General features: G+C 48.9%; 1 protein-coding gene across 1 annotated transcript in view; it reads left to right on the top strand.

Annotated features, from left to right (window-relative positions):
• The window catches only part of LOC140716266 (cyclin-dependent kinase-like 1), a 45,404-nt gene that overhangs the window by 2,006 nt on the left and 24,361 nt on the right, over positions 1-19,037 (top strand). The window contains exons 3-5 of the mRNA XM_073028876.1: positions 13,740-13,812; positions 15,829-15,919; positions 17,979-18,179. Coding sequence (XP_072884977.1) covers positions 13,740-13,812; positions 15,829-15,919; positions 17,979-18,179 — 365 coding nt within the window. The remainder of the gene's footprint in view (positions 1-13,739; positions 13,813-15,828; positions 15,920-17,978; positions 18,180-19,037) is intronic.

Genomic DNA, 19,037 nt, shown 5'->3' with positions numbered 1-19,037 from the left:
TTCCCCTTCCCTCCCCTCCCTTCCTCCCTCCCTCTCTCCTTCCCTCCCTTCCTTCCTCCCCCTCCCTCCCTCTCCCCTCCCTCTCCCCTCCCTCTCCCCTCCCTCTCTCCTTCCCTCCCTCCCTCTCCCCTCCCTCTCTCCCTCTCCCCTCCCTCTCTCCTTCCTCCCTCCCTCTCCCTTCCTCCCTCCCTCTCCTTGCCTCCTTTCCTCCTTCCTACCCCCCTCCCTTCCTTCCTCCCCCTCCCTCACCCTCCCTTCCTTCTCCCCCTCCCTCACCCTCCCTTCCTTCTCCCCCTCCCTCACCCTCCCTCCCTCTCTCCTTCCCTCCCTTCCTTCCCTCCCTCTCTCCTTCCTCCCTCCCTTCCCTCCCTCTCTCCTTCCTCCCCCCTCCCTTCCTTCCTCCCTCTCTCCTTCCTCCCTCCCTTCCCTCCCTCTCTCCTTCCTCCCTCCCTCTCCCTTCCTCCCTCCCCCTCCCTCCTTCCCTTTCACCTTCCTCCCCCTCCCTTCCACCTTCCTCCCCCTCCCTCCCTCCATCCCCTTCCCCTTCCCTCCCTTCCCCCTTCCTTCTCCCCTCCCTCCCTTCCCTTCCTCCTTCCCCTCCCTTCCCTTCCCCTCCCTCCCTCCCTCTCTCCTTCCATCCCCCTCCCCTTCCTCCTTCCCCTCCCTTCCCTTCCTCCTCCCTCCCCTTCCTCCTCCCTCCCCTTCCTCCTTCCCCTCCCTCGCCTTCCCCCACGAGCCATGCCAACAGCAGCCCCGATTTAACCCTCACCTAATTGTGGGACAATTTACAACGACTAGTTAACCTACTGACCGGTACGCCTTTGGACTGTGCGAGGAAACTGAAGTGCCCGGAGGAAATCCCACACGGTCACGGGGTGACGGTACAAAGGCCGGGATCGAACTCTGAATTCCGGTGCCCCGAGCTGTGATCGCTACGCCACCGCGGCACACCACGTTTGTGCAGCGTGTGTAACCTCTATAATCCGCTCTGCCTCTTCCTGCTGGTAACTTTGCAGTACCTCACGTCTGCTGGAGGGACTCAGCAGGCCGGGCAGCATCTTTGGAAAAGAGTAAACCGTCGACGTTTCGGGCCGAGACTCTTGGGCAGGATTTCCAGCGGCTACAGATTTTCTCTTGTTTAGTATTTCATATTTAATGTATTTATCCAATTGCCCTTTGGGAGTTTTTATTGAATCTGTTTCCATCCCTCTGTCGGTCTGTAAACACTTGCCCACAGTAACTCACTGAGTTTCTTGATTTATAATCCCCCGTTGCCTCTGGAGCTGTTTTTTCAAAATCACTTTAAACCTGTGTATTTTGCTGATGAGACCCAGACACAGGGTCTCATTTATACACCCAGTTGTAAAATCTCCACAAACTCTATGGACACATACTTTGACAATAAATGTACTTCGAACTTGGCTTTCAGTCTCAAGTGTATACAATATCTCGCTTCCCCAAATCATTCTAATAGTCGTTCCACCCTGATTAAACCTGGAAGTTGACAGGAGGTTGTGCTATTTTTGACCCTGTGCTCTCAACGGTAAGAGGCAGCGTAAATGGTTCAGCACGGGCTAGATGGGCCGAAGGGCCTGCTTCTGTGCTGTACTTTTCTATGACTATGACTGACATGACCACTTTCCTAATTTCTATGACTTTTCCTAATTGTGCAGTAAATTCTCTTTACTCTGACACACTAATATACACTGCTTACTCCAATATCTATGTTAAGTACTGATTCACCTTTATAATACCACGGTAGCAGGGTGAAGATACGTCTGTACCTTAGGAAGTATGAGGCTAAGGGTGCAGCCAGTAGGTACAAAGACAATTGTCATATCAGCCTTTACTGCAAAATGAGTTGAAGCTTAGAAATAGGGAAGTATTGTTACAATTGTACCGTGTACTGGTGAGGCCACACAGGGAGTATTGGCTCCACTGTTTGAGGAAAAATATATTGGCTTTGGGTGACAGGGTGGAGATGCATCTCTACCAAAGGAGGTGTAAGGCTCAAGGTCACCCCGGGCAAGGTGTAGCTCCTGCTTAGCTCCCCGATCAAGGTCTCGTGAAACCATGGAAGCAGGTGGTGGATAGTCGTACGAGCAGCCGGTACAGATCACAAGTCCTGGTTATGCGACCACTGACGCCAGGCAGACAATCTCTGAAGAGGATTGATAATGGCTGGGGTCAGCCATCTTGTAAAGACAAGAAGAAAGCAATGGCAAACCACTTTTGTTTGCCACGAACAATCATGGTCATAGATCATGATCGCCTACACCGTACAACACGGCACATAATGATGATGTCATATGACACGTCATAATGATGATGTCATATGACACGCTCATAATGATGATGTCATATGACACGCTCATAATGATGATGTCATATGACACGCAGAAAATGATAATCTCATATGGCATACGCATAATAACGATGATTGCCCTTCACCCCTACTTATAATTGTAGCAGTTTTGCTGTCTGCAGTAACCTTTGGTCACTCACTGATCTTCCTGCCCTTGTCTTATTCATGCATAAAATGGGACGTAATCTTGCCATCCCAACGCTGTTGTTGACAATAGATTTACGATATAGATTCACACTGCTATATTGATACCCTTGAATCCCCTCTGCACTGGTGTGCAAGGTCGCCATTGTCCTGAGCTCCATTTACAGTAGGTAATAATCTAACTCTCCTTGCCTGTAACAGGCACCTTTCTATCACCAACTCTTAGTATTATTAAGGATCCCACCCATCCATCCAGCATCCTCTTTGACTCTCTACCATCAGGCAGGAGACTCCGATGCACAAAGTCAAGAACGGTCAGGATGGGAAACAGTTTCTTCCCTCAGGTCATTAGACTTCCGAACTCCCTGCTGCATCGCATTCGAAGTGTCACCGGTTAATCTGTTCTGTACCCCACAATAGTTCATTTATACACTTTAGTTTTTTTTTGTGTAATTCAGCTGTAGACTTAATCCTTCCTTTCCTAAGTTATTGTGTGTTATGTGTGCTTTACGACATCACACATTGTCTCATTTGACGGTATACATGTAAATAGTTAAATGACAATAAACTTGACTTGAAGTTAATCCAAGTTGCCCTCACCATGGTCTGTTTATATCAGGTTCCTATGTAGTTGAGACTTTATAAGGCACTGGTGAGGCCTCACCTGGAGTACTGTGAGCAGCTTTGGGCCCCTTCTCTAAGAAAGGATGTGCTGACATTGGAGAGGGTCCTGAGGAGGTTCACTAGAATGATTCTGGTAATGAAAGGATTATCATATAAGCCATAATGGCTGTGCTCTCCGGAGTTTAGAAGAATGAGGAGGGAGGGGATCTCATTGAAACCTATTGAATGTTGAAAGGCCTGGATAAAATGGATGTGAAGAGGGTGTTTCCTTTGGTGGGGTGCCTAAGATCAGAGGGTACAGTCTCAAAATAGAGGGATGACTCTTTAGAACAGAGATGAGGAGGAAATTCTTTAGCCAGAGGGGGGTGAGTCTGTGGAGTTCATTGCCCCAGGCAGCTGTGGAGGCCAAGTTCATTGAGGGTGCATTTAAGGCGGAGGTTGATAGGTTCTTGATCAATCAGGGTGTTAAAGGCTACGGGGTGGGGGAGGCAGGAGACTGGGGCTGAGAGGGAAATGGATCAACCGTTATGAAATGGCGGAGCGAACTCGATGGGCTGAGTGGCCTAATTCTGCCCCTATGTCTTATTTTGGGGTGATTAGCGGCTTAGTTTCGGCAAGAAACCCAAGGTGATGTATTGATGGGCTTTTTGAGTTTGGGACTGTCTGACTTGCTCATATAGAACATAGAACATAGAGATCCACAGCACATTACAGGCCCTTCGGCCCACAATGTTGTACTGACCATGTAACCTGCTCTAGAAACTGCCTAGAATTTCCCTACTGCATAGCCCTCTATTTCCAAATAGGTAAGAGTCTCTTAAAAGACCCTACTATGTCCTCCTCTACCAAGTGTTTATGTTACTACTTGCTTTAGCTGGGCTAGTTCAATTCCTTCATGGAACGGTTACTTCATCTGGAAGTATTGGAGGAGATATTTTCTACCGGGTGAAGAGGCCATTGTGAGGATGCCCTTCGCTCTCATCCAAGGATGAAGGGTCCCCCCTCGGTCATTAAATCTGGTTAGGTTGAGGGATGTTCCTCGTTATGTAGGCAGTCACTTCGCGTTCTACATTCTGGCGATGTGGGTGGCACCGAGGCCTTTTGTCAATGCACGTTATCAGGGAGTCACCAGCTGGTTGCCTTGGCAACGGCCGCACTCTGCCTGAAACCTCACACCAAGGCCTAAAAGGGAAAGAATTCTAAGACTTCAGCTAGGCCAGGCTAAACAGCCAAAGGAAATCATTCTGCAGGAGGGGAAAAAGGATTAGCCAACAGACAGAGTGAGAAATATGATCTGATTTTGGTGATTTGATTTGAAGAAGGGAACAATAAACCGCAAAGCAAGCTTGTATCCTAACTACCAGAACCCCACCGCTTTGGGCTCACTTCATGGCAAACAAACATCGACATTACACAAGTCAGCACTTTCAATTTTACAAAAAATACTTTCTTTTTGGAGCCTCCATGCTCCACACCATCTATACGTGACCTTTTTGCATTATCCTTTCCGGGGATTTAGTCTCCACTGCAACACACCGCTGGAAGAACTCAGCAGGTCTTAGAAGAATAGAGGACTATGCGATAGGGTAATTCTAGTCAGTTTCTAGAGTAGGTTACATGGTCAGTACAACATTGTGGGCCGAAGGGCCTGTAATATGCTGTAGATTTCTATGTCTCTAGGTCAGGCAGCATCTATGGAAAGGAATAAGCAGCTGGCATTTCAGGCCGAGCCCCTTCATCAGCTGACTCCTCTGCAGATCTAAATGTACTCATCAAAGATTATTGCAAAAAATAAAATCTTATGGAATAGGATGTAACATAGTTAATTCTTACTGCCCTTTATGCCACTGGCAACAATGAAGGCCTCCATCTCTGGCAGTGTTCATCGTGTCAGTAGCTTAGTTTTCACTACTGTCAGTCATGTAAGTCCCGGGTGGAGACTCAGGAATACCGTCACACTCAGATGTAGAAGGATTCTTCATTGCTGTTTCCATAACAGTTTTTGACCAGTCAGGGTTGTTAGCCCTGAGCTGAAACCCTGAACCATGAGGACCAGTGGACCACTCTTCGATTGACCCCTACCCTTTGACCTGTTTGGCATGGGTGACCCCACCAAGAGCCAAAGCATAAAGCCCTGATTCCAGCCAACATGGCTCTCCCGGGTCACTGAGGCACACAAGCCCCCAAACCCAATGACAAGGTTGTAATCCTCTTGAAGAAACATCATTAATGGTGTAGCATAAATGGTATTTTACTAGTTGCCATGAAATAACAAAGTTCAAAGTAAAGTTTATTATCAAAGTACATACTTGTCACCACATACAACCCTGAGATTCATTTTCCTGCGGGCATACACAGCAAATCTGTAGAACAGTAATTGTAAACAGGATCAATGAACAACAAATTGTGCAAATACAAATATAAATAAATAGCAATAAATAATGATAGCATGAGATAAGAATGTAAAGAGTCCTTAAAGTGAAACCATCGGTTGTGGGAACACCAAAAATGGAATGAGTGTAGTTATCCCCTTTTGTTCAAGAGCCTGATGGTTGAGGGTAATAACTGTTCTTGAACCTGGTGGTGCGAGTCCTGAGGCTCTTGTACCTTCTACCTGATGGCAACAGCAAGAAAAGAGCACGGCCTGGGTGGTGAGGATCTCTGATGATGGATGCTGCTTTCCTACGGCAACGTTTCGTGTAGATGTGCTCAATGGTTGGGAGGGTTTTACCTGTGATGGACTGGGCCAGATCCGCTAGCTTTTGTAGGATTTTCCACTCAAAGGCATTGGTGTTCCCATACCAGGTCATAATGCACACTTTCCACTATATATTTATGGAAGTTTGCCAAGGTTTTTGATGACGTGTCGAATCTCTGCAGACTCCAGAGGAAGCAGAGGTGCCATCGTGCTTTCTTTGGAATAATATTTATATGATGGGTCCAGGACAGGTCCTCTGAGATAGTGACATCCAGGATTTAAAGTTACTGACCCTCTCCACCTCTGATCCTCCCATGAGGACTGGCTCACAGACCTCTGGTTTCCCTCTCCTGACGTCGACAACCAGCTCCTTGGTCTTACTGACATTGAGTGAGAGGTGGTTGCTATCACACCACAGCCAAATTGTCAATCTCCCTCCTGAACGCTGATTCATCAGCACCTTTGACACAGCCCACAACAGTGGTGCCATCAGCAAACTTGTGTTTGGTGTTGGAGCTGTACTGAGCCACAGGGACTGAGGTCAGTTTTTACAGGATTTATGAATGACTTGGATGAGATCACTGATGGTATGGTCAGTAAATTTACTGACGGTACAAAGCTCGGAAAGTAACTTGCGAAGGAACACAAAGGGGGCTACGGGAAGTGCTCGATCGTGCTCAAAGATCTGGCTTTCTTTTTGCTGTTTCTATGTACAGGTCAGTGCAAAAACCTGAGGCATACACATGGACAGTGAGAGTGCCTGAGACTTTTGCACGTGGAGCAGAGAGTGAACTTGAAAATCTGGCGGGAGCAAAGGATATTGGGAATGGCGAGGGCATAGCGCCATGGGAGGGTTGTGGGACAGGTGGCAGAGAAGGAGTGCCACTAGCGAGGCAAACACACCCAGCTGTCATTTGATTCCAAACAATTGGTTTATTGATCACTACAGAATGTCTCTCTGGTGCTTCATGCTCCCTCCCCTCACTCTGCCCCCTTCCCACTCTCAGTACACAATGGAAACCCATGTCAGAGTCAGGTTTATCATCACTCGCGTATGTCATGAAATTAGTTTATATTTTGTGGCTGAGTACAGTCCCTAAGCACTCTAGTTATGAATACTGTACGTGCCTAAGGTTTTTGCACAGTATTGTAATTATGTATGCTATTATCTGTCTGGGAGGCAACATTCCCTCTGAGCAGGGGATTTTTACATGGCCTGAAAACTGTGCAACACTTTAAATAAAAACACAAAAGGCCAGACAGCATCTACGGGAGGAGGTAGTGACGACGTTTCAGGCCGAAACCCTTCATCAGGAGGGTTCCTCCTCCTCCCATAGATCCTGTCTGGCCTGCTGAGTTCTGCCAGCATTTTGTGCTTTTTATTTATTTCCAGCATCTGCAGATTCACTCGTGTTGCCTCGGGCAACATTTTAAATGTTTTTTTCGTAATGTGAATACTATGAATATTTAAAATGAAAATTTAAAAATCACATACTTCTGATTTTATTTATTAAAGGATAAAATGAAGTACAATACAGTACAACAAAGAAAACCTTTCCCATTTCGTAAACTTGTTCTAGCCATGTCCAATTCCAGCTGTGCGGCCACAAAGGCTATGTGCGTGGGGGCATTTCAGTTACTACAGTAACCAGACTGAATTAAATAATTAGAATTGTTATCATTACATTTACATTAGTACGGTTAGAACAATCCATAACAACAGTCTAGATATGAAATTACAGGATAAACAAGCAGGAACAACTTATTTAATAGATGTAGCCATTCCAAACACACACAACTTACAGAAATCAACAAGTGAAAATCATCAGGAATATGCTGAATTAAAAGAGGAAATTGAAAGACTATGGAATATGAATAGGGTATACATTGTCCCAATAGTAATACCTACAACTGGCATCATCCCAAAGTCACTACAAAATAGCATTAAACAATCAGAATCAGATTCAATATCACCAGCATATGTCATGAAACTTGTTAACTTTACAGCAGCAGTACAATGAAATGCATGATAAATAAATATAGAGAAAAAAAACTGAATTACAGTAAATATATATATATTTTTTGAAATAGTTATGTTAAAATAAGTTGTGCCGAAATAACTGAAATAAAGAAGTAGTGAGTTCATGGGTTCAATGTCCATTCAGAAATCGTATGGCAGAGGGGAAGAAGCTGTTCCTGAATCACTGAGTGTATGCCTTCAGGCTCCTGTACCTCTTTCCCAGTAGATGGGAACTGGGGTCCTGATCAGTAGATGGGAACAGGGAGAGAGAAATCATGGTTAGGAAAAGGGAAAGGAAGAGGGGAGGGAGCAGGAAGCACCTGGGAGACATTCTGTAATGATCAATAGACCAACTGTTTAGAATCAGTTGACCTTGCCTGGTGTCTCTGGGCTAGATGTATCTGCACCTGCTACACCCCACCCCGGAACTCCTTCTCTGCCACCTGTCCCACACCCCTCCCGTGGTGCTCTATCCTCACCATTCCCAGCATCCTTTGCTCCCACCAGATATACAAACTCGTTCTCCGCTCCACGTTGACAAATACAGTACGGTGCAAAAGTTTTAGTTACCCCATCTATACATATGTGCCTAAGACTTTTGCACAATATTGTATGCCATGAAATTTGTTATTGTGTGGCAGCAGTACAGTGCAATACATAAAAAACTATAAATTGCAATAGAAGTATTTTAAATAAATAAAAAAGTCTAAAGAGAGAGCAAAGTAGTGAGGTAGTGTCCATGGACTATTCAGAAATCTGATGGCAGAGGGGAAGAAGCTGCTCCTAAAACTTTGAGAGTGTGTCTTCAGTAGGTACAGTGAGTTAGTTGCTTTTCAAATCCTGCACCTCGCCACGAGGTTGTCATTGTGGCATCCGTCAAGGCTACACACAGTGAACCTGGGTCTGAGCTACCAACCCTGTGCCTCCAGTCGAGCCTTCGCCCAGGAGATTGCAGCCAGCTGGTTCACTGCGCTTGGGAGCAAACGCAGGAGGCAGCCCCGCCAGGTCCAGAGGGATCCAGCCGTTGCTGGGGCGTCAACGAGGAGAGAGCAACCAGAGCAGGCAGGAAGAGTAGTGAGTGATGAATGCCAGAGAGAGAGAGAGGGAGGCACCGATAGAAAGCAGGCAAAAGGAAAGAGCAGCCAGTGAGGGAAGGGAAAACCGAATGTGGCAGGCTGTTTGGAGTTGCTAAAGCAACCACATTCTTTGCCACAGCCGCTGAGTATATTTACAGTCTGAGCCGGGCTGGGCTCTGCATACTAACCAGCCAGCAGCCCAGCTGAGGGAGAACAATGAGCGCACGACACCTGGCTTCAAACAGGAGTGTCTTTAACACAAACCTTTCCCCGTTTTACTTTCCGCTCGTTGGAATGAAAAAGTTACGACCGCAATGAAGTTTAATTAAAGATTGCACAGCTGTGGAGGAAAGGGGCATAGCTTGTGCGGTTCCCTGGGAGGGAGGTGCGTCGTTAAAACTGCAGTAAATAACTCAAACGTTGAAAGGAACCAAGGACAGCTGTGTATTCCTGACCTTTACTCCTCCGCTCAGATGGAATTCACTGGCATTCAAATGGCCTTTTGACCTGCTGAGAGGTGGAACTGGATGGCCAGCGACCCCCCGTAAAACTAGAAAGGTTCAGTTTCCATTTCACTTCCATAATTCCATATGCTAGAGATGGAGGCCGTTCGGCCCATCGAGTCACTGCCAACTCAAGTTCCAGGGTAGATTTATTACCAGAGTACGGAGTACACAACTCTGAGATCTGCCTTCCCCAGACAGCCATGAAACAAAGGAAACCGTGGATGCCATTCAAAGAAAAACATCAACCTCCTCAACGCACCACAAAAAAAAACAAATCGCGCAAACAGCAACAAGAACGTCAAGCCCCCACTCCCACCCCTATTCTACACTAAATTTTCCCTGCAACCCATTCCCCCTCATAATTCCCAACAACTCTACCATGCACCTAGACTCCAGGGGCACTTCCATATGGCCTAGGAACGCACCAACGGGTATGGTTTTGGTACGCGGAAGGAAACCAGAGCATTGAGTTGAGTGGGGTGGGGGATCCCACAAAGTAACGGGGAGGACGTGCAAACTCCACGCAGACAGCGCCGGAGGTCAGGATTCAGCCTGGGTGCCCGGAGCTGCGAGGGTTAATTGGGTGCTGAAATTGTCTCCGGTGTGTGACGGAAACTGGGGAGATGATGGGACTGTGCGCTCGCTGCTGCTGAAGGAAGGTGTCTGCATGTGACAGCCTCGCCCAAGGGAAAGTCCCTGCAATCGAATGGCCTCGCCCTCCTCTTCAATGCTGACTCAGAGGACTAGACAGTGGCTCCCTTAGACTCTTTTCTCAATTTCGTGTTTTATATTCTGTGTTTTCACCCGTCTTTCTTGTTGCCGTTTGGTTTTTTTTTTGCATGGGGTCTGTTTGGGGTTTGAATTGAGCTGAATTGATTTTATTATTTACATCCTTCACGTACGTGAGGGGTAAAAGTCTTTATGTTACATCTCCATCTGAATGTGCAATTTATAGTGATTTATAATAAAAAGTACATACAACAGGACAGTCAATATAACACAGAATTACAGTTGTATCAGCATGAATTAATCAGTCTGAAGGCCTGGTAGAAGAAGCTGTCCCCGGAGCCTGTTGGTCCTGGCTTTTATGCTGCGGTACCATTTCCCGGATGGTAGCAGCTGGAATAAATTGTGGATGAGGTGACTCTGGTCCCCAGTGACCTTTTGGGCCCTTTTACACACCTGGCTTTGTGAATGTCCTGAACAGTGGGAAGTTCACATCCACAGATGCGCTGGGCTGTCCGCACCACTCTCTGCAGAGTCCTGCGATTGAGGGAGGTACAGTTCCCATACCAGGCAGTGATGTATCCAGTCAGGATGCTCTCAATCGTGCCCCCATAAAAAATTCTTAGAATTTGGGGACCCATACCAAACTTCTTCAACAGTCTGAGGTGAAAGAGGCACTGTTGTGCCTTTTTCACCACACAGCCGGTGTGTACAGACCATGTGAGATCCTTGGTGATGTGGATGCTGAGGAACTTAAAGCTGTTTACCCTCTCAACCCCAGATTCATTGATCTCAATAGGGGTTAGCCTGTCTCCATTCCTCCTGTAATCCACAACCAGCTCCTTTGTTTTTGCAACATTGAGGGAGAGGTTGTTTTCTTGACACCACTGTGTCAGGGTGATGACTTCCTCTCTGTAGGTGGCCTCATTATTATTTGAGATTAGGCCGATCAATGCAGTGTCGTCAGCAAATTTAATTAGCAAATTGGAGCTGCAGGTGACGGAACAGTCATGGGTATACAGAGAGTTTGGGTTTGGGGGTCAGATGATTTTGTTGCCATTTGTGAGATTTGTTTCTTGCATGGGGGTGTTGGGGTTTAATGTTCTTGTTGCTGTCAGCATGATTTTGCACATGGGGGGGTTGATGTTCTTGTGTGGCCATTTGTGTGATTTGTTTTTTTGCCCATGGGGTGGTATATATTTATTTTGAATGTCTTCCACTGTTTTGTGGCTATCTGGAGAAGACGAGTCTCAGAGTTGTTGTATACTGCATACACACTTCGATAATAAATAGAGTGGGAGACGCCAGAGACTGCAGATTCTGGGAACAACAAACACGCTATTGGAAGAGCTCAGCTGGTCAGGCAGCATCCGTGGGAGGAAAGGAACTGCTGATGTTGCGGGCTGAAGCCCTCTGAACAGTTCTCCTGTCACCGGAGAATGCAGTCGAGTTGACCCAGTCTGTCGCCTAACGTTCACGATGAACCAGGAAACAGGCTGGTGAACCTTGGCTACACCTGATCATCAACATGCACCTTTCAATCAAATTTGCACATCTTACTCCAGGCGTGATCACTCCAAGGCTCTGTGTAAAGGTAGTTGTTTGGTCTACTAGTTTAATTGCCCGGGAGAAAAACTGATAATAACCAAATAAAATTGTCCATGCAAATGCAAACAGCAATTGTTCTCCAATAAAGTACAGTTGGATAGGAAACAGTTCAGGACCGAGGTGAGGTTCTCCTTACACATCCCAGTATGTTAGTTTCTTTAGCCTGTTCTACCATCTGTTCCCACATGGATGATCTTGCTATGACGACTATGTTTGCCTGCCCTCCTCTGCATGGCCCTCAAATGTGTCTTTCAAGGAAAGAGACTTCCAATTTTCCACTGTCCCGCTTGATGACCCCTTGTACGGTCTGAGTCTAACATCTAGGCTATATTCTCTCTCTATCTCCTCTCTCCTCCCTCTCCCCTTGCTCACTCCCTCCTCTCTATCAGTCCCTCCCCTTCTCTCTCTCTTCCCCCTTCTCTCTCTCTCTCTCTCTCTCTCTCTCTCACTCTTTGCCTCCCCTCTCTCTTCCCCCCTCAACCTCTTTCTCCCTCGCCCCTCTCTCCTTCTCTCTCTCCCTCTTCCCACCCTCCTTCTCCCCTCTGTCTCTCCCCACCCTCCTTCTCCTCTCTCTTCCCACCCTCCTCCTCCCTCATTCTCTCTCTTCCCACCCTCCTCCTCACTCTCTCTCTTTCTACCTTCTCTTTCTCCCCCCTCTCTCTCTCCTCCTCTCTCTCTTCCCACCCTCCTCCCTCTCACTCCTCCTCTCCCACTACCCCTCTTCCCATCTCCCTCTCCCTCTCGTCTGTGTTGCCCCCACCCTGCCAACCCCAGATCCCCAATCAAAGGAAAATGGAACCCCCTATCACTGATGTGGGATGTTACCGAGGCTCGGTACAGCCTATTCACCCAGTTATTTGCCAGTTGTAAATTCAGTTATTTCAAAGTTCAAAGTACTTTTATCATCAAAGTTGTGTATTTGTTACTCAACCTTGAGATTTGCCTCCTTACAGGCAGCCACAAAACAGGGACCCAGAACAACCCCAACGTGCAGAAAGAAAAACATATCATGCAAATAATTAAAAACATAAGCAAATAACAATCAGGACTGAAGTTCACAAAAGGAAATTCATGGACACCAAGCCAGTCGTCACCGCAGCTGATCCAGGAGCCCGTTGATTGCAGGCCGGGGCCTCAGTTCAGCCCAGAGTCAAATAGGCCTCACAGAGCCCATCCATCGCCTCCAGCCCCAAGACACCCTGACCTTTCCAACCTGGCCTTAAATCGGCCAAACCTCGGGTCATTCCTTGCTCTCGGACCTGGTCCCTGCCACTTCAATACGCTTCCCAGCCTCAACTCCGCCTCGCCTCGGTTCTGCCGCCTCCGAGTCCGCACCAGCAGCGGCCAGACATCGGCGCAATCCGACGCATTTAATTTGTCGTCACCCACCCCTTCTGCCGCTGGTGGTCTAATACCTCACAGCTGTCACACACGCTTGGAAGATTAATCGCAGGTAAAACATGCAGGTGCTGGAAATCCGAAATAAAATCAGTCAATTCTGGAAATGCTCAGTCAGTCAGGCGGCATCTGTGGAGAGAGGTTTGGTGACCGGTAACATTCACCGTTTTCCTGTACGCAGAGAGCGTTTATGGCACTGTCTGCTTTGTATCAGATGTAACAAAATGCTTCAGTTCATCAGCAGTTTCCTGGGGTTTAATTTGCAAACAGGCTTGAGTTCATCCTGTGGTTTCCTTCCATTAGTGTCTTGTTAGCTTTTAATGTGGTAATCACCTCATCCGGGATTCATCCAGCTCATTTACAACGGAGCGAAACCGCTGTCTGGAATCGCTGGTTTAAAAAAAAGGGGGTAATTAAATTGTTGGGTGAACTGAGGCTCTGTGACTATTAAATAGTGCAACGGGACTTGGAGAAGAAAACCAAATCAGGCCTCACTCCTCTTGCGCCGACAACATTTGACCCAGTTCGGGACCGAGGTGAGGTGTGATTAACTGTTAACTGTTTCCTCCCCCAGGGTTGCAGAGGATCAGGTAAAGAGCATCATTCGGCAAACCTTGCAGGCCGTCAGCTTCTGCCACAAGCACAACGTAAGTGCGGGGAACCTTCTAGAATGCAACTGGGGATGGTGGGGAGGAGGAATTAAGAGCAGACTGCTGGGGGGGGCTCAGCGGGCCGGGCAGCACCCGGCCTTGGGTCGAGTTGTACTCCCATCTTGGCAGTTTCCCCGCGAGCGTTCCACCACCGTGCGAGGAGACCCGCGAAGTCTCTACCCGTGAAGATCGGAAGGGGCACGCATTCGACTGGGCTTCCCCACGTCGCGGCCGAGTTTCCGTAATGAGGAGCGGCCAGCTGACTGATGAAGGCCAAGCGTTCGGAGGAGACGCCATGAATTAGCAGCGGGCTGACGGATCGTGGGCAAGTGGAATGCCAAGATCGGAGTGCAGCTCAACCCAACCTGGGGTGCACACCGTCCGAATTATTCCGCCCCCTGCCCTGTATTCTGGTAGTGCCCTAGGACTACCAGAAGTTCAATGAAATGAAATACAAAATAAAAAGGCCCTTCACAGAAGCATTAGCGGTTAGCATAACGCCATTACAGCTCAGGGTCTTCTGGAGTCGGGAGTTCAATTAGAGTCATACAGTTGTAGAAAAATACAGCACTGACCCGGGCCCTTTGGCCCATCTAGTCCATGCTGAACCATTTAAACTGCCGACTCCCATCGACCTGCACTGGGACCACAGCCCTCCATACCCCTACCATCCATGTACCTATCCAAACTTCTCTTAAACATTGAAATCAAAATCACACCCAGCACTTGCGCTGGCAGGTCACACTGTACTCCCACGGCCCTCTGATTGAAGAAGTTTCCCCTCATGCTCCCCTTAAACATTTCACCTTTCACCCTTAACCCATGACCTCTGGTTGTAGTCCCCCACCCCCCCCAACCTCAGTGGAGAAAGCCTGCTTGCATTTACCCTATCGATACCCCTCATAATTTTGTGTCCCTCTATCAAATCCTCAGGGAACGACTGAGAGTGAAGACTGGAGATAGCCAACAGAAAGAAGAGAGGGAGGGGTGAGGGGGTTGTGAGACAGGGGGCTGTAGGTGATCAATAGGCTGAGCAGGGCTGAGGAATGGTGGACAGATGGAGTCAGGTAAAGGAGGTGGAGGTAGATGAGGCAAGGGGGGGGGGTTTGGAGGGGAAGTGAAGGTGGAGACGGCTGCTGGAGGCTGACAAGTGGGAACACCAAGGATTACAGTGCTGGAACCTGCTAAGAAAGGAAGGTGATAGCAGGCAGCACAAACAAAATGCTGGAGGAACTCAGCAGGCCGGGCAGCATCTGTGGAGAAAAGTACGGTCAACGACAGGAGAAAAAAAGCTGAGGAGCAGTTTTAAAAGCTGGGGGGAGGGGAGAGGGAAACGCCAGGCGATGGGTGAAACCTGTAGGGGGAGGGATGAAGTAAAGAGCTGGAACATTGATTGGTGAAAAAGACAGAAGGTCATGGAAGAAAGAAAAGCGGGGGAGGCGATGGGCGGGTAAGGAGATGAGGCGAGGGAGGGAAAAGGGGAAGGGAAATGGTGGAGGGGGGGGTGGGACATTACCAGAAGTTTGAGTGCATTACCCGCTTAAGCTCAGTACCCCTACTTGGTGATGACAGCTCGCCATAGTCCTCAGTCCTGGGCCAGTTAGATCGGCCCTGTGGCTTCCAATTTCCCACACGCCTTCTAGGCGAAGATCCTTCCTCTCCCAAGGATGAGGCCTGGGGAGCTTCCGTCGGCGTTTCTGTTTTCACGGGCTGCTAGTCCTGTGCCTGACCCTCATCCTTTTGAAGCCAGCCTTGGTGGAGATGACAGCTACGGACTTGGGTTTGGCGGTGATCGTTGGCGGCTGGGGTTGGGGCGTTTGCCGAGCTCGGCTACGAGCTTGCAGGCGTTTCGCCGCCAGGGCACAGCCGCATCCACTCGACTCGTGGCGGGACGCCGGCGAGCTAATGGCCAGGCTCGGCGTGCGCTGCTCAACGCGGACTTATTCTCAGAGCGCTGCGGAATTTATCAGTTTCAGAGGCAGAGTGATTCCCCTGTATCTGTGTCTTTGCCAGTGCATCCACAGGGACGTGAAACCCGAGAACATCCTCATCACCAAGCAGGGCGTCATCAAACTCTGCGACTTCGGCTTTGCACGGATCCTGAGTAAGTTGCGGCTCATCTGTGACCTCGGGGCTCCCCGTGGCGGTGGGGGAGGGTGGAGGGAAGGTCTGAGGTAGCTCCCCCGCACCCACTGACCCGAGGCTGCAGACGCCGCAGCCCCGGAGCCAGAATCGAACTGCTGGAGGCGAGGATTAAAGTTCGAAACCTGCAGTGAAAAGCACTGCTTGCGTCAACGACCGACGCAGTCCGAGTGTGTGTGCTGGGGGCAGCTCCCAGGTGTCGTTCATGCTTCAACTCGGGACTCAGCAGCTCCAGGCAGTGTCTGTCAAAGAGTACCGCGCATAAGCAGGCCATTCAGCCCATCTTTCCTGTGCCAGGCTGGATTATTCTGCCTTGGATTGTTGTGCTGCGGCTGAACCAAGACCTCCATTTATGTTTTGGGCCACCACCTGAAATATCGACCATTCATTCCTCGGCCTGACCCGCTGTGCTCCTTGTGTTTTCACTCTCTGATCTGAGTTGGGTGGACCAGGTTTCCCTCCTCCTGACTTGGAAACATTCTCTTTGTCATTACCACTGAGCCTAGCTCCTGGAACTGTCCTTAACAGCACCCTGAGAGCACCTAACTTCTGGTAAATTATCTCCTCCTCCTTCCCCCACTCTCCCCTCTCATCCCTTCTCTTCTCAACTGCCCACCATCTCCCCTGGTGATCTCCCTCCTTCCCTTTCTCCCATGGTTCCCAGAATCATTCTCGTGAACCTCCTCAGGACCCTCTCCAATCCTTTCTTAGATAAGGGGCCCAAAGCTGCTCTCAATACCCCCCCCCAAGTATTTCCCCCTAGATCTCTCCCCCCCCACCTTCCTTTTCTCCCATGGTCCACTCTCCTGTCCTATCAGATTCCTTCTTCTTCAGCCCTTTACCTTTTCCACCTATCACCTCCCAGCTTCTCACTTCAAGCCCCCTCCCCCAACCCACCTGGCTTTACCTGTATCACCAACCATTTTGTAGTCCTTCCCCTCCCCTCCCCTCCCACCTTCTTCATATGGCTTCCTCCCCCTTCCTCTCCGACCCTGATGAAGGGTCTCGGTCTAAAATGTCGACTGTTAATTCCTCTTCACGGATGCTGCCCAACCTGTCGAGTAGACTGGGTGGCAGGGTGGAGTTATGTCTGTACTGAAGGAGGTGTAAGACACTTCTTCCCTCTGAGAGTCTGCAGGTCACCCTTGGGCAAGGTATAGTACCTGCTTAGCCCCCGATCAGGGTCACGTGGAGCCATGGGAGCAGGTGGTGGATGGTCGTACGAGTGGCCTGAATTATGTCGCTCAGCATTCTCCTTGATTTAAGACAACACTGTCCGTGAGAAGGTGGAGCCCACGCTGGGGGTGCGAAAGGAGGTGGGGGAAGAATTGTGAATCACACAACACAGGAACAGGCCCTTTCACCCATTATATCCATATCGACCCATTAGCGACCCATCTACACAGCCTCTGCACCTCGACAATTCAGGTGGTTTACTATTGCCACTGAGTGTGGAGATACGTCTCTACCAAAGGAGGTGTGAGGTGCTCCTTCCCTCTGTTAGCCTGCAGGTCACCCTTGGGCGAGGTGTAGCACATGCTTCTCCCCCCGATCAGGGTCATGTGAAGTCATGGGAGCAGGTGGTGGATGGTCGTACGAGCAGCCAGTGCAGATCACAGGTCCTGGTTATGTGACCACTGACGCCAGGCAGACAATCTCTGAAGAGTATTGATAATGACTGGGGGGTCACCCATCTTGTAAAGACACTGCCCAGAAGAAGGCAATGGCAAACCACTTCTGCAGAAAAAATTTACCAAGAACAATCATGGTCAAGATAGATGGAAGACCATGATTGCCCAAGGCACATAATGATGATGAAGATGATGATGATATGTAGGTAGGAAGATCTCACCTCTTTCATGTTATGACCAAGCAAGTTGGCAGGTGAACACTGTACCACGCTGGGAGTCTCCGCACTTCCAGGGGGACCCCGAGCAGATGCAGTGGGTGCCTGATGTTTGAGGAGGGAGGAGCGACTGCCCCGTAGCGTTGACCCTTTAACGTCCGCTCTTGTGTTCCAGCTGGGCCGGGGGACGACTATACGGACTACGTGGCAACCCGGTGGTACCGCGCCCCTGAGCTGCTGGTCGGCGACACGCAGTACGGCCCTCCGGTGGACGTCTGGGCTATAGGCTGCGTCTTCGCCGAGCTCATCTCGGGCAATCCGCTGTGGCCAGGCCGTTCGGACGTGGATCAGCTCTACCTCATCAGGAAGACACTAGGTCAGTTGTTACACGTACTGTCTGGGTCAGTGCTGGCCATCTTGTTCTGTCTGTGATTGACCAACAGATCGTTAATCAATTATATATCCACTGACTGAATTCTATAACTTCTTTGAAGGACCACGCCCTGGTCCCATGGTTTTGGACTGGAGACAAAAGCAGGAAAGGATGATTTATACTTCTGCATCAAATGAACGTCGTAGGTACAGTGTAGCCGCATAACCTACGCTGTACTCTACGCCTTACCCTCCGCCATAACCTGACGCGCACTTCTCCAAAAATGTAACTGCGCGTCGCGGCAACACAGACCGCAACAACTGTGATTGGTCCGCATGGTAGTATCCCATTTCCTCCTGTCTATAGGCATACTGTGCGTACAATGATGCGAAATAAATGGTTGGAGACGATGAACCAAACCGGCAAATCTACCTGCCGACGTCCGAAAATATTTGAAATGCATTTCCTCGTCCATGTCTCTCAGTGGCCAGACAAGCACAGAAAATTCACCCTCCTTCTGCCTCAAACCGTTCAATGGTCGTACACACCATCTCCTCCGACGTCTTCTCTCTTTTCTGCGTTGCAGTAATTTCAATAAAAGTAACCCTTGTTCAACATTTATTAGCTCCAACTCCAATATGACGCGCTCAGTTGCCATTGTCTGAAGTACACGAAGAAACTCTACACAGTGGCATAGAAACCATTTTTTTGCCTAGTCCCACTGACCTGCACCTGGGCCATATCCCTCCAAACCCCTCTCATTCATATACCTGTCCAAGTTTTTCTTAAATGTCAAAAGTGAGCCCGCATTCACCACTTCATCTGGCAGCTCATTCCACACTCCCACCACTTTCTGCGTGA

The sequence above is a fragment of the Hemitrygon akajei genome, chromosome 25 (assembly GCF_048418815.1).
Source record: "Hemitrygon akajei chromosome 25, sHemAka1.3, whole genome shotgun sequence".
Taxonomy (NCBI): domain Eukaryota; kingdom Metazoa; phylum Chordata; class Chondrichthyes; order Myliobatiformes; family Dasyatidae; genus Hemitrygon; species Hemitrygon akajei.
The sequence above is the reverse complement of the archived record's forward strand: the minus strand, read 5'-3'. Positions and strand labels throughout refer to the sequence as shown.